General features: G+C 39.2%; 1 protein-coding gene across 3 annotated transcripts in view; it reads left to right on the top strand.

The window, feature by feature from the left end:
- Window positions 1-4110, top strand: part of TMEM45A (transmembrane protein 45A) — an 88360-nt gene extending 84250 nt beyond the window's left edge. For all 3 annotated transcript variants that reach the window (XM_033211475.1, XM_033211474.1, XM_033211476.1), the window contains one exon: window positions 3575-4110. In XM_033211475.1, coding sequence (XP_033067366.1) covers window positions 3575-3668 — 94 coding nt within the window. In that variant the 3' untranslated portion in view covers window positions 3669-4110. The remainder of the gene's footprint in view (window positions 1-3574) is intronic.
- The last annotated feature ends 12517 nt before the right edge of the window (window positions 4111-16627 follow it).

The raw sequence follows: 16627 nt of genomic DNA, 5'->3' as shown, positions 1-16627 counted from the left end.
CAATAAATATTATTGTGTTGTTGTTTTTTCTCTTGTTATTCTTCTCCTCCTTCTCCTCTTCCTTATTCCTCTTTGGTATAAAAAAAAAATGAATGTGATATGGACCCTACCCTTGAGGAATTTGTAGTCTTATAATTAGGACTAAATTAGGGAGATGCACAATGAAAACACAGTGCAATAAACAGAAATAGTAGAAGAACAAAGCACTCTTGCAATCAGGGGAGGCCTCTTTACAATTGAGAATGAGGCTGCAGCTTGAAGAATGAGCAGGAATAGAAAGGGGTGATCACAGTTCCTTTCTCTAAGGTGGTTAACACTGAACCACAATTGGTTTGGCTGATCTCAATGACCAGGCATGAAGGCTCCAGCACCTAATCCTTCAGACTTCAGTGCTGATTGAAATGTTCTGTATCTACAATGTCTAATATAGTAGTCACTAGCTATTGAGCACCTAAAATGTGGCTCATGCCACATTAATTTTATTAATTTAAATATCCATATATGTGTGGATAGTGGGTACCGTATTGGACACTACACATCTAGCAGGTTCTCTGATTCCTAAAATGCAGTAGCTACTGCTAGGCCCAGTGAGGTCCCAGTTAGAACCAACTTTCCACTCTTCTCTTTAGACATGGGCCCCAAGTCACCCCTCCTGCTCTGTGCTTCTTTGTGTGTCGTTGCTGAAGCAGCTGTCATGCTGAGGCACTGAGTGAAGAAATGATTCCTTTGTCTAGCTCTCAGCTGTCTCTGTTCAGCTGCAGGTCAGCCCACTTTGATCTGGTACTAGGAAATTCCACCTTCTCATTCTATTAGTCCCATTCAGTTCCTCCAAAGCATGTGCGTGTGCTCCTTGTCAAGGCTGGCTCTGCCATTGAGTGAAACTTGGCTTCTCCCCTGTTGTTCTAGGCTGACTGCTGGGCCTCATCTCCTTAGGGGCTGGAAAGCCTTCAAGATCAGTGCCAGCATCCAAGGAAATGCTCTTCCTCATGTTAACTCCCCTCCAGAGCCAAAAGAAGACTACTGTCTCTTCCTGTTTCAAAAACCTTCAGACCCCTAATGGGCCTCTTATCCACTTATAGTACTCTGGAAACTGGACACTCCATTTTTTACTTTCCAACCTTCCCCTCTACCCCCAACACGTATTATCCTAATCTTTCTGACCACGCAGTTCCCTCCACCTGGCATGTTCACATTAAATGCGCATCTCTTCTGTGAAACCTTCTGTGATGACTCTAGCTCTTGCTCATCTCCCCTGAAGAGTTTTTACAGCCCGTCGTCTCCACCATTCATTTTAACAATTAGGATCTCTCTTGTGATGTTCACCATTAGCTCATGTGGGTTAGTCTTATCTACTGGCTGGATTGTGTCTCCTAGAGTATGAGACCCTTTCCGTAGTGCCCACACCTCCTGGCACACTGCCAAACGTATAGTAGATTCTCAGTAAACCCTTGTTTGCTGTTTAATAGGTAATAGATCTATGTTGTAGAGCTATTTAAATATAGGCTTCATTTGTTTTGAAATCATGTTTTATATGCTTTTCAGTTTTACTCTCATATTGCTCTTGAAAAGATAAGACCAAGGGTTAAATTTTCTGATATATAGTTCCACAGAAGTATCTCAAAAATCCCTCTCAGAGCACAAGGAAAGCCATTACATATTGATACAGGCAGGCCAGACCTTCATCAGAAAAACTATGGCAGAAAATAAGGGTAAAGATGCAGGTAGACTGGTGAAGTTTTTCATTTGTGACAAATGATATTGATGATTTGGCTTATCAAATTTGTTTGCATATTCCTATGTATTTCTGGGAGTTAACTATGCTTTATTGATATGGTCACAGCACAATGCCTTTATAACAATGATGCACAGGAAAAGCTTTGCCTAGTTCTTACGACATACTCTTTCTCACATCAGAGAAGTGGAGAGCCTGGTGAGGTTCAGCTGCTAATCAGTGTCACATCTTCCAGTGTCAAAAATTATAATCCCTGCTTCCCCCAGGCCTATGGATTCTCTTTGTTTTGTTTTTTTAAAAAATTTTTTTTGAGATGGAGTCTCTCTCTGTCGCCTAGACTGGAGTGCAGTGGCATGATCTCAGCTCACTGCCACCTCCACCTCCCAGACTCAGGAGATTCTCCTGCCTCAACCTCCTGAGTAGCTGGGATTACAAGCATGTGCCACCATGGCCAGCTAATTTTGTATTTTTAGTAGAGATGGAGTTTTGCCATGTTGGCCAGGCTGTTCTCGAACTCTTGGCCTCAGGCGATCTGTCCACCTTGCCTCCCAAAGTGCTGGGATTATAGGCGTGAGCCACCACACCCGGCCCAGATTCTCTTAAAGTATGAAAACAGTCACCATGATGGAGGGTACTTCTTTGAGCTTCTTAATTCATCACGGCAGAGGCATCATGTGCAGTCGAACAGCTTGTCCGCTGCACAAAATATCCCCCTGGAGGGGGCCAGTAGCAGGAAGCAGGGGCTAAATTTAGCCCAGACTTGACATGGGCCTTGACTTGGGCTGCCAACCCTAGAGGAGGGCTTCATGCACTTCCTTTATATGATATAGCACCTGTTTGCAATACACAGTAAGATGTGGCTTTAATGGAGAAACTCAACTGAGCTTGGTTTCATCTGGGTTGCCACAGCCCAGCGATTCTCTTAATTGTTTTAGAAATGATCAAAGTTGGCTGGGCACGGTGGCTCATGCCTATAATCCGAGCATTTTGGGAGGCTGAGGCAGGGAGATCACTTGAGTTCAGGAGTTTGAGACCAGCCTGACCAACATGGTGAAACCTCTTGTCTACTAAAAATATAAAAAAATTGGCCGGGCGCGGTGGCTCACGCCTGTAATCCCAGCACTTTGGGAGCCCAAGGCAGGTGGATCACGAGGTCAGGAGTTCAAGATCAGCCTAGTCAAGATGGTGAAACCCCATATCTATTAAAAATACAAAAAAACATTAGCTGGCCGTGGTGGTGGGTGCCTGTAATCCCAGGTAATCAGGAGTCTGTGGCAGATAATTGCTTGAACCTGGGAGGGAGAGGTTGCAGTGAGCTGAGATCACGCCACTGCACTCCAGCCTCCAGCCTGGGCGACACAACAAAAATCTGTCTCAAAAAAAAAAAAAAAAAAATTATCTGTGTGTGATGGTACATGCCTCTAATTCCAGCTACTCAGGAGGCTGAGGCAGGAGGATTGCTTGAACCTGGGAGGCGGAGGTTGCAGTGAGCCAAGATTGTGCCACTGCCCTCCAGCCTGGGTGACAGAGCAAGACTCTGTCTCATTTAAAAAAAAAAAGAAAAGAAAAAATGTAAACGAATAATCAAAGTTGTCTTCTGATGCCTAATTAAACAATGATGCAATACATTGGAAAGCCACATTGTATCTGTTTACTTATATACCCTGCTTTAATCCACAAAAATGTTCAGGCAACTCCAAAGCCAAATAAAAGTAATTTTCCTTTTTGGATTGCCTTCCCCAGTTGCCCAAATAATCTAGACTTTGTGATATACAGGTGCATATTGCTCCGGGTTTCCATTTTAAACACCGTCTAACTTGAGATGCTTTTCTTTCTCCTCAGGTTGGTTAAATCTAGACTTAAGAGGCTCTGCTCCTCAGAAGTTGGACTTCTGAAAAATGCTGAACGAGAACAAGAATCAGAAGAAGAAATGTGACTTTGATGAGCTTCCAGTTTTTCTAGATAAACCTTTTCTTTTTTTACATTGTCTTTGTTCTTGGTTTTGTTTCTTGATCTTTTTGTTGGAGAACAGCTGGCTAAGGATGACTCTCAGTGTGCTGTTTGCATTTCCAATTTGGTTAAAGTATTTGAATTTAAATATTTTATTTTTAGCTTTGAAAATATTTTGGGTGATACTTTCATTTTGCACATCATGCATATCATGGTATTCAGGGGCTAGAGTGACTTTTTTCCAGATTATCTAAAGTTGGATGCCCACATTATGAAAAAAAAATTTGTTTTATTTGCCTTATAGATATGCTCAAGGTTACTGGGCTTACTACTATTTGTAACTCCTTGACCATGGAATTACACTTGTTTATCTTGTTGCTGCAATGACAAATAAATGAATGTATGTATTTTGGTGCAGACACCTGAAATCTTTGTTTTTGTTATTTACTATACTCCTCCTTTATATCATGCAGAAGAAGCTGCAGGACACAGCAATTCTTTTTTGTGAGACATCACTATAGCACCTAAGTTCTCCATGGGAATAGTAGGCCAGAAGTCTTCCTAGGGTGTGTGATCTTTCAGAGAAGATAAAAGGGATGATCTCTAGGACACGTGGTTGCAAAGCCATGAGAGACTGGGAAAGGAGGACTGGGGTGTTGTCCCTAAGAGGAAAAAGTCATCATGCACCAAAGCATGGCCACCACGCCATCCCCTCTGCTACAATCGGTGAAAGGTTAAAACAAGGAAAAGCCTTTTATGGAATGCTTGGGTAAAAAGTCAGAACCCCTTACCTAGTCTGTGATCTAAGTAGCCCCCCAGTGGATAGTCAAGAAATCTTGTTTCTGATTCTGGCTCTACCATTAACCAGGCTTTAGATCTCTGGCAATCACCATGTATTTTTCTCTAAAGTAAGGAATTGAATTGAATGAACCATGGAGCTCTTCTGGTCGTCACACTTTATGAATCTAGAAATGGAAGCATGTGGAAAGCTATTAGGTTGGTGCAAAAGTAATTGTGGTTATTGCCATTGAAAAGCAATGTCTTCTCTTCAATGTCAACCTAATAATTTAGTACAATGTTAGTTACAAAGACCTGTATTTGCTATGAGAGAAAAGGAAGGAGGATTGCACGAATCCTTGAGGGATGACCCAAACCTGGAGGAAAGGAGGCAGCCTTGTGCACAGCTGGAGCTGAAATGTGGTCAACTAAGTTCTGAAGGCTCCCTAGCTTCCCAGAAGCACTGGCAAGTCCAGAAGGCTGCCTAGTCTCATACATGTCACAGTGACATTGAAGAGTCAGGTGAGCAGATTCTTCAGGCCCCAGAACTGGACACATTCATTTTGTCACATAAGTTTGAAAAGAGCAGATGTGAGTGTCTAAAGGTTTATCTTGAATAATGCCATGAACCTTAGGATGTTTCTGGCATATGAAAACGCCCACATGCCACAGTCCTTGGGGGTCATGGCATTCTGTCCCACATATGTCTTATCTCTCAGGGCTGTTTGCTAGACCCACAAGATTCTGTGATTTTTGACAAGTTTGGGTTTCAAAGGCGTGAGTGAGCGAGTGACCAGTAGCAGTTATGTGAAGCTGGCATTACTGGTATCTAGGCCTGAGCAGAAAACACCAGGAATAATTAGCATGAACCAGATTAAGCCTGGAAATTTGAAAACTTATAAGTGCAAATAGTCTACAGTCTTTGTGAGAGAGCAGAAATTTCCACTCCTGTAGTCTGCACACAGAGATTACAAGTAAAATCAACTCAACGAGTTCTCAAAGGAGGAATATTTGGTTCAGGGCTACGTCCATACTCTAGGGCTATCTGCCTCTAGTTCCTGAAATGAGCAATATATTGGAACACTATCATGACAACTTTATGGCTACATTATTGGATTTGTAGTTTATGACTCACATTTTTATGGAATGACATGAAAAATTAGCAAACTGTGAACTTGAGCCAAAATGAGACAGTCATATTTTCTTTACTCGTGCTAGGAAACCTTAGATCAATAAGTACAATTTATAAGGGTTTTGATTTATAAAAAAGTATGTTTCAGTAAATGTTCTGAAACTGTGAAAAATATTTTATAACAAAAATATGAAAAGTTTTCAACTCTAGATCATGGGATGAGAAAAATTAGTTTCAGGCTACACTTAACCCCTGGGTACCAATGGAATCAATCATCCAGTGAATGTTTATTAAGCAGTTACCCTGTGCCAAGCAGTGTTCAATAAACTGGGAATACAGTGGTACTCTATAGCAGTACTTAAGCCAAAGTCCCAGTCTTCATCAAGCTTACATTCCCATGAGATGTAATTGACAATCAATAACAAAGTCAACAAATAAGTTTTATAATTTGAGGCAATAACAAGTTATATGAAGAAAAATAAAGCTGGGAAGGAGTATAAAGAATGGCGGGGTGCTTCTGTGGCTTACATATGATTTGTTTGTCTCCTTCAAGTTTCATGTTGAAATTTGGTCATCAGTGTTGGAGGTGGGGCCTAGTGGGAGGCATTTAGGTCATGGGGGTGGAGCCTTCATGAATGGCATGGTGCCATCCTCATTAGTTTGCACTCTATCAGTTCTCCGGAGAGTTTTTCTGAGAGCTGGTGTTGAAAAGGACTGGGCACCTCCCTTTCCTCTCTTGCTTCCTGTCTCACCATGTGATCTCTGCACATGCCAGCCCCCCTTCCCCTTCCACTGTGAGTAGAAGCAGCTGGAGCCCCTCACCAGAAGCTGATGCTGGTGCCATGCTTCCTATACAGCCTGCTGAACAGTGAGCCAAATAAACCTCTTTTCTTATAAATTACCCAGCTTCATGTATTCTTTTATAGCAACGCAACAGGCTAAGACAGATGGGGGAAAGCACCACTCTCCTGAGGGTGGTCCTTTCCCAGAGGTGCTCCTCTGACTGCCCTGGGGAAAATAGCCCCTGACTGTCTGCCCATCCCTCTTTATCATTATCAGGCATTATAGTGTTTATATATTTCCAAAGCCTTTAGCTCTGAAAGGAAAACCTTATCAAAGAAGAGATGGGGATGGAGGTTTACTCCCTTACTTTATATTTGTATTTTGTCTCCATTCTTCCAAAAACCTAGGATCTCAATTCCTGAGCTTTTGCCAAACTTTCTTGGAGTATCCTGTGCTTCATTTGTCATAACCAAAGTGGAGAAAACCTTTACATAAATCAGTGTTTGATTTCTAATGCAGGTGTTAATGTAGGAAAGACTGAAGGACATTTTATAAAGCATACAAAACCCTGTGGATGGAAAGCCTCTGTGGCTGTATACACAGGAAAGTGAAGGGTGGGGACTGATTATTAAGCAATATCAAGTTTGGCTATTGATGTGATACCAACTCCTTAGTGATTTCTGTAAATCTCCAATCTCCTTTGCTTGGGAAGCTGCAACCTCTGATTGCACTAACTTCCAGCTTATTGTTGAAATGGGAGGCTTGGTCATGGTACACTCCTCATTGTTTCATTTCTAGAGAAGCTCATTAATCAAGGTTGTAGTAATTGTATCTTGGATGTGGATTGATAAGGTGAAGCAAAAGTCAATGGATGCTATGGGAACAATAAAAATAAATGCTGAGAAGTGGGAAATTCTCCCAAAATACAAGAAAATGAGAGATTAAAAGTATGAAAGAAAAGTTAATATACATGAAGAATGTATCTAGAAATTCTATATTCTGTTTCATATGCATTCCAGGTAGAGAAAATTGAGAGAATAGAGGATAGGCATGAAATAATATAAGAGAATATCCCTTAATGGCAAGTAAGAGATGTTTGCTTTAGGCTTGGAAGAGTGTTTTGAGAGATTTTCAGTGGATAGAGTGGATTTCTGGTAATAAAAATGTAAAAGCTTCATCCTGTCTTACACTTTTAAGTTCAGTTTGTGAATATTGTTATTCTAAGTCTAGCAAATTTTAACACTCATTTTTAGGGAGTCTTTAATGTTTGAATATAATCTTAAATAATTAGATTTCCCTTTAAGCATTTTACTTTTTTTTTTGGGGGGGGCGGGGGGAGACTGGAGTTTTATTATTACTCACATCAGTCTCCCTGAGTATTCAGATATCAGAGTTTTTAAAGACAACTTTGTGGGCAAGGAGAAGCCACCAAGGAGTACTGATTGGTCAGGTCAGAGGTGAAATCATAGGGAGTTGAAACTGTCTTCTTGTGCTGAGTCAGTTCCCAGATTGGGGGCCACAAGATCAGATGAGCCAGTTTATCAATGTGGGTGGTGCTAGCTGATCCATCAAGTGCAGGGTCTGCAAAATATCTCAAGCACTGGTCTTAGGCTTTACAATAGTGATTTTACCCCCCAGGAGCAATTTGGGTAGGGTCAGAATTTTGTAGCCTCTAGCTACATGACTCCTAAAAGATAATTTATAATTTTGTGGTTAATTTCTCAGTCCTATAAAATCAGTCTAGTCCCCAGGCAAGAAGGGGATTTGTTTTGGGAAAGGGCTGTTATCATCTTTGTTTCAACCTATAAACTATAAGTTCCTCCCAAAGATAGTTGGGCCTGCACCCAGGAATGAACAAGGACAGCTTGGAGGTTAGAAGCAAGTTGAAGTTGGTTATGTCAGATCTCTTTCACTGTCTCAGTTATAATCTTGCAATGGCAATTTAAATCCCAAAAAACCCTTTGAATTTTATAGTGCCTCATCTTCAGGTGTTGGCTAATGAAGACAGAAAAAGGGCAAAGACCATTCTAACTTCTTCCTGTTGACCAGGGTCATGTGGGGGTAGGTGTTGACCCCAAGTTGAAAGGAGTGGAACCACTTTGCAACTGTCAGAGCATACTCATGCAGGCCTGGCTGAGAGTCCAAGGCTTGCATGATAAAGGTGTTAGTATTGTCAACTATAGTTTTAGTACCACATTTAAGGGAACAGCATACTATAAGGTAAATAATGAGTACCAGAATAAGGAATGCAATTCCCAGTTTCAAAAGTAAAGATTTGAAAGCGTTAGTTTGGGAACTTGTAGCCTGCCGACAGTTTAGAATTTAGGCCAAACTGCTGGAAAAAGTCAAGCACAGCTAACATCAGGTGTACTATAGTTTTTTGAAACATAAGTTTTCTCTCTCCAGTCCCTGTTTTTATTAAAAACAAATCATGGGCTAGGCAAGGTGACTCATGCCTATAATCCTAGCACTTTGGGAGACCGAGGTGGGCAGATCACCTGAGGTCAGGAATTCGAGACCACGCTGGCCAACATGGCGAAACCTCATCTCTACTAAAAACACAAAAATTAGCCAGGAATGGTGGCACACACCTGTAATCCCAGCTACTTGGGAGGCTGAGGCAGGGGAATCGCTTGAACCCAGGAGGCGGAGGTTGCAGTGAGCCGAGATTGCATCACTGCACTCCAGCCTGGGCAACAGAGCGAGACTCTGTCTCAAATAAAGCCAAAAACCAAAAACCAAGAAACACAAAATCATGATAGGACTGATGTGTTTACAGAATAAACTTTAGTCTTATTATACTTGACCTGATTATTTGCATGAAGTGCAGCAAGAATACTTATTTTCCACATAGGCTTTTAAAATTGGTTTTGATGGAACTGTGTTCCATAAGGACTATCAGATAAGACCTTTTTAAAGCTGAACCTAGCCATGGATTTGTATCCTCAGATACTTACAAGTTGGATAAATTCCTCTCCTCTTGAGATCCCAAGATAACTTGGGGGTTTTGAGTCTATTAGAAAGTGATGTTCTTTACCTACTGCAGGTCAGGAACCCTGTACAGGGGTTGCATAGACAGGGTATGAGGACAGCTTTCCCAAGGGGCTTGTATTGGCTCTACAAGTCAGATTTGATTCCTTAAAGCAAAGCATACCATTCCAGCCAAAGCTTTGGTAAACTAACCAGTTTTTCTCATGGTGTTCTGTTGCAAAAGAAAACATTCTTATTGCACTTATGCAAATAACTATATTGCCATAAGTTAAGAATACTCACAAATAGTTTCCAAATTCTAGAGAAAGCAGGTAGAGAGAAACACATATGCTCCAAATTTTGTTTACAGGAGTATACTTTACTCAATTGTTAAAAGCTGTGAATAGCTTAAAAGAAAAGTTTTCTTGGCTCTGAGAAACAAAAAGGATCAGCAATATTTTTAGCAAAAAGTCAAAAAAGATTACTTCAGGCTTCTATTAGTTCAGTCCATGCAGTTAACTTCTGTTGTGCTTCATCTTCATGAACATTTCAGCTCTCCATGAGAGTTCTGAAAATTTTGCCTCTATCCTAATGTCACAGTCTCCAAAGTTATCAGAAACCTGCATTTAAGAGCACGTGTTAGAGTTTTATTGCTACTTATAAAATCACCATTTAAAGGGGAACAAAACAAAATAACAGTTGTCTATAGATGACAAAAAGTCTTAGGGCAGCCACAGTTAAAGACACAATTGACAAGGAAATGTGTTACCTCTGTGGCACACAATAATTTAACATAATATATATAACACTTATAATTATTACTGATAATATATACTAAGTCATATCAGAATTATAAGAGTTTCACATAATTTTGGAACATATACCAACAACATATTTACATAAACATAACCCAAAGAAAGCCAAACACCATTTCTTATTTGGCAATGCTTACTGTATTATTTTTATACCAAATAAGCCAAATATATCACATAATATCTAAAAGACATAATATCTAAAAGATTAATTATGTCAGAAGAAGATATACTTTATAATTTGGTTTTGGAAAGTTTGTCAAATATCAAAGGTTTGAAACACTGGATATCACAAAATAGAATCTCAGGTCACCATAAGTCATTCATTAGCTGAAATGGTAACTCCAAAATTTTAAAAAATAAAAACCTTTACTGTGATAGGAGATTTAGCTTTCCAAACAACAAGACCCAATGAAGACAGAATGAAGCCAACTGAATCTGTCTCTTCTCTCTCCCCTCCCCTTTTTTTTTTTGTAGTTTACTCCAAAGGCAAACAAAAATCTTTGATTTTCTCTCAATACTACATAAAAATTTTTCAAAAGAGAAAACCACATTTCATGTTTGCATTAGTGCATCTTTAATGCTTAAGCTAGGCTTTAAATAAAATTTTATAAACCTATCCAGTTTTAGTTAGTTTGACCATAAAGTAAGCTTTTCATAAACTTTTTAGAACCCTTTATAGCTTTCTGTTAAACAGCAGATTAATTTTCTAAACAAACCCTGCTATTCAGACACATGGCCCAAACTCTGGCCCTGTATTTTATTTTAATGTTCAACCTACAGAAAAAAATTAAATAATCCCCTTCAAATCCTAGGCAACTTGCTCATGCCTACAGAACTGTCTGCAAAAGATCAAGCCATCATAAACCCTTTTCAACTTGCTTAAGCCTTCAGTTTTGTCCTGTTACTCTTATAGGTTAAGACAATCTTTAAAACCCTCTGAACTAGACAAAATTACATTCCCTTTAACAAAAACCATATTCCCATGTCTTCTTTTATCTTTTACCAAAAATACTTTCTACTTTCCTTACCTACCTTTACATAAAACTGTTTCTCCAGTAATCTCAACTATGTTAACTCTTAGCAACTTTTATTTTTTATGAGAAACCTGATAAGTAAGCAGTTTTAATTATGTACTAAATGTGGAGCCTAGGACATCAGACAGAAGTGCAGATAAGGCTCGACTCTTCCCAGCATAGCTGGGGGCATGGCTAATTCCGCGTGTCCCCAGGCCTTATCTAGAACCTCCAATGACTCCAAAGTAGATATGTTGAACAATTTTCAAAAGTCAAAGAAGCAGTTTATGAACTTAAAGTATTTAGCAAACCTGATATCTGACCTAATTTAGACCAAATGTTTAAATTTTGAAGACATTTTAATTTTACCAAAAATGTTTAAAACTGTCTTTATTTCTGAAAGATTACCAAAGTCATGTTAAGAAGGCATTAAAAAGTTTCTATTTTTCTGACAAAATATTTGATTTAAGTGCTTATTTTTCTAAACCAATTAGTCAGAGCTCTTTTATCTAAACATCACACACTCTACACATACAAATTCACGGACAGACAGACAGAAGATCCAGTAGTTGTAAGATTTTTCATTTGCCAGTTTCTTAGTTGGATTACTAGCTTCCTTGGAGGAACAGGCCAGGAAAGCACACAGCTTTTAGGGCCTAATAAGTAGGCACAGATGGAAGGCAAAAATATATCCCCCAAATTAAGGGTGTCATTTTTATGCTACATCCTGGATCCCCCCAAAAGAGGGAAATACTACAGGAGAAGATAGTGCAATGCTTCTACTGTGCACTTCATTGCAAAGCAACCCAAAGCCCACTTTGTAATCAGCCCATCCCCCATGGGAATCTCATCTCTTAGTGGAGGGTGGAGATATTTTCATACCTTCCAGGTGGCCAAGAGCATGCTTCTCTAATCCAAACAACAAAGAACCAAGCATCCCTTCTAACTGCTATTAGCCATCCCTTTAAGTACATTTCCTATCTGGTTATTACGCCAAGGCTAAAAGCTCTCTCATAATGCAGTGTACTTTTTGATACCCCACCCCCAAAATAGAAAATGTTAGGTAGTGTAGTGTAAAACAGAACAGAGCCTTAGATTTTGAGAGGGATTTATTCTCTTTCAATTCCTGGGATTCCATGAGGAAAACAAGTTTTTCCCAGAATGGAGTCTGTGGCATCTCCTCTGTTTTTCCTCAACAGTTCTAGGCTGTTAGAATTTATCTTAGGTTCTCTCATGTGGGCATCAAGAGTGGTAAGAAGACAAAATGGAGAAAAACAATTCAGTCAGCTGTGAAGAAAAATAAGATCCAAGAAGAGAAAAAAATCATAAACGTCTTTTAAATATATTTTTAGCTTGGATATCCACTTTTAATGAGCTGATTTTACCCACAGAGCTCTGTATTAGTCCATTTTCACACTGCTGATAAAGGCATACCAGAGATTGGGCAATTTACAAAAGAAACAGGTTTAATGGACTTACAGTTCTGCATGGTTGGGGAGGCCTCACAATCATGGTGGAAGGCAAGGAGGAGCAAGTCACGTCTTACATGGATGGTAGCAGGCAGAGAAAGAATGAGAGAGAAGTGAAAATGGAAACCTCTTATAAAACCATCAGATCTTGTGAGATTTATTCACTACCACAAGAACAGTATGGGGGAAACTGCCCCCATGATTCAATTATCTCCCACCAGATTCTTCCCACAACTTGTGGGAATTCAGGATGAGATTTAGGTGGGGACACAGCCAAACTATACAAAGTTCTTTAAAAAAAATTAAAAGAAAAATCTCTTATGGAACCACAGGCAAAATCTTCTTACTTTTGTAAAATGCTGCCCAATGGGCTGCATGAGAAACTGAATTAACATTTCCCATCCCAGCTGAAGCAAAATACACACAGTAAAACAGACACTAATCACCTCGTTCAGCACTCAATATCCACCTGACGAGGCTGAAACTTTCTCCCATTGGTCCCTGTTGTCTTTGATCCATTTCAGATGGAGAGGGCCTCTGACCATAATTCAATGGGTGGTCTCTGGGCAAGACAGAGTGGACAGTCTCCCCAAGTCAGGCCTGTTGAACTTTCTTCAGGGCTCACTAAATGTGACCAGACTTTCCAAGTTAGGCCTGCTGAACTTTCATCAGCAATTCCTTCAGAGATCCCATCTATATATACAAACAAACACACAACAAAGAAAATACAGAGAGGTCTTCCAAACCAAGATCCCTAACCAAGAATTCCAGGAGTATCCCTTCCAAACTATCCTCCTATTCACCATCTGAGAACTCTCCCCAAAGTCTTCCTGATTGAGAAGAAGTCTCCTGAACCAAGACTCTTCCTAATAATTAGGGAGAGCTAACTAAGACTCCTCAGAAGCTGAACAAAGACAGACACCCCGCAATGGGGCTACAGACAAACCAGGAACCCTGAAGGAGCTGAACTGAGACAGACACCCCACAAGGGACCTAGAGACAGACACCCCACTATGGGGTTACAGAAAAACTGAAACCCCTGAAGGAGCCAAACCAACTGGGAGAAGGAAAGAGGTGTTGGCAGCACCTAGGATATCTACCAATTCAGACACCCTGTAATGGGGCTATAGCTATAGATACTCCATGACCAAGCTACAGACGGACACCATATAATAGAGCTACAGTTACAGACACCCCACCGTGGAGCTACAGGCAGACACCCTGTGATAGAGCTACAGTTACAGGATATTTCCCCAGGACTCTTTCTCTATTGCAATTAAATCCACGCACATTTGGGTCAGCAGCACCCCTCCAGTAGAGACAGTACCAGAGTCAGTCCCCAGTCCAAGAGAACTAGGAGGACTCTGGATCCATTGCAGGAGGCAGACTACTGAACCATGGGCAAGTTGCCACAAGGGCAATGCCAGACTAGCCCCCAAATTTGTAACTGCCCAATAGGTTCACCTTGCCTGCTGCCTAGACAGAGCTGATTTATCAAGACAGGGTAATTGCAATAGAGAAAGAGTAATTCACATAGAGCCCTCTGTGCAGAAGACTGCAGTTTTATTTATCAAATCAGTCTCCCCTTTTAGCATTTTAAATTGTATTTGTGAATTAAGTATTCTAACATTCTTCTTAAGTACTTCAATTAACTCATGAATCCTCCCAAGTTCTTATGTTATTCTTAGAAATGTAATTTATTAAACTTAAAAGTTAATTTATTAAACTTATAAACAAGTGTGATGAAATTTAAATTTTCTTAAATATTCAAATACTGTGTAAAAATTTAATGAGATTTTATAAAATCACATGCCTAAGTTTGTTACTGAATTGCACATTGATAAATTGGGTTTATAAAACTAATCTGAATAGAAAAAAATCATTTTGAAAATTACAAATACCTACAATGCTAGACATACACAATTCCTTAATAGAAAATATCAACATTGTGGTCTTGATTCTCTTAAGTATATCTGTGTTTAATTCTGAGTCTTTCTCTGTTAAAACAGCCTTGGTTTAAGAAAGTGATTGGTTTATGGCAGGTAATGTTGGGGAATACCTAGGCAGCTGGTGAGATATTAGACCCAGGGGTACTGAATGGGATAGGATTCTTGACAGTGACCATCATGGCACATTTGAATCTCATTACAGTCACATGTCAAACCCTTTGCATAGGTTGTGTTCTAGCCTTCTATATACAGGGTGTGCACCTTCCTGAGTTGGAGTTATAATTACCTGTCTTTGCTGCCTACTCCGGAAAATCTGCAACTCCCACCCAGGATGTCATGTCACTTGATGAGATATTTTGCAATTCTTTAGCTTTTAAGAAATTTAAACAGATTTTATTCTACGTCTAAAGCCTTCTGAATGTGATGCAATCCAGCACTTTTTCCAAATATGCTATCTCATAGGACTACTTAATTTTTATAGCTATTAAGGACAATAACCTAACGAATTCTAGGTTGCCCTCTTTTATTTTAATTATTTATTCTAGAAGTTTTATATTTTTTACTTTTATTTCTGTTTGATTTATAAAATGTGTAAAATAATACATTATTTTATTTTTATGGCTCTAGAAATCTATAAGAATTTCATAACTATTATGTTTACATGTTTAAGTATTATTATCATAATACTAATTTAATCCTATGCTAAGAATTTTAAAACTTTTACAATTTTTAATTATTATGAGTGCAGAATAGCTGCACATACTCATGGGGTGCATGTGATGTTTTGATACTGTCATATAGTATATAATGATCAAATCTGGGTAACTGGGGTATCCATTACCTCAAACTTTTATCATTTCTTTGTTTTGGGAATATTCCAATTCTACTCTTTTAGATATCTTAAAATATACTATAAATTATTGTTAACTATAGTTGCCCTATTGTGCTACCAAACACTAGATCTTACTCCTTCTATCTACTTGTATTTTGTACTCATTAACCATCCTCACTTTATCCTACCCTGCAACCTTACTACCCTTCCCAGCCTCTGGTAACCATCATTCTGCTCTGCGTCTCCATTAGTTCTCTTTCAAAAGTAATTTAACCAACAGCTATGAGATTGGACATCAGTATTTCTTAGTGCCTTTAACCTTTAATTCCTTAAAGCTGGGATGACATATGTTTCTTGACTGCTTGTATGAGTTGTCAGAAGAATTATGATGGTTAAGGAAATGTTCAAATGGAGGTGAAAAAGTGCTCCTTATCTGAGTCCTCTCATGATCTTGGGCTGTTCTGCCTATTTTCACATCTTCTAAAGGGAGGATTACAGATTTCAAGTAAAAAGCTGAAAGTGTAGCCCAAATAACACCTGATTTGTTGATCTGTGCCTGAAGCCCAAACACATACCGCCTCTAAAACATACAGGAATAAGCTCACCCACGTAATCAAGGGGCTTAGCAATTTAGGATGGAATAACCCTTTTTCATTTGCTCAGAAACTGACGCAGTTTCCTTTTGCCTCTGATACCAAGTCTAAATTAATTAACATTATTCTCAAAGCTTAGACTATTTGGGTATCAAAACAAATCAAATAATGTCAATTGCATGTGATTCAATGTATAGTTATGTGCTCATCTTATGTTCTCAACGTACGGCTTTTACCAATCAGGCTGACTTGTTTTCTGTTCTCCCAAAAATTTTATTTCAATTCCCATATCTATGTTGAATTAAACACCCTCTCTTCCTTCAACCTATCAGCTTAATTCTGAAGATTCTTTATGGCCAAATTCCAAACCTTTCCCTCCTACTACTTCATACCGCTCTCTTCTGTCTATAAATTCCTGTAGCAGAGAGCCTGGGGAATTATTGGATCATATGCTGTTTAGTCCTCTAATTATCCCTATCCATAAATTCTTCTCACTGCAATTATAATTCCCTAAAGAGAACCATATTTCTTTGGTCTCTATTATAGCACCTAAGGAATCTTTCTTAACATGTAGTATTGAATAGGGAGCTCTAGATACAGAAAGAAGAGAGA

This window comes from Trachypithecus francoisi, unplaced genomic scaffold (assembly GCF_009764315.1).
Source record: "Trachypithecus francoisi isolate TF-2019V2 unplaced genomic scaffold, Tfra_2.0 Lachesis_group0, whole genome shotgun sequence".
NCBI lineage: Eukaryota > Metazoa > Chordata > Mammalia > Primates > Cercopithecidae > Trachypithecus > Trachypithecus francoisi.
The sequence above is the reverse complement of the archived record's forward strand: the minus strand, read 5'-3'. Positions and strand labels throughout refer to the sequence as shown.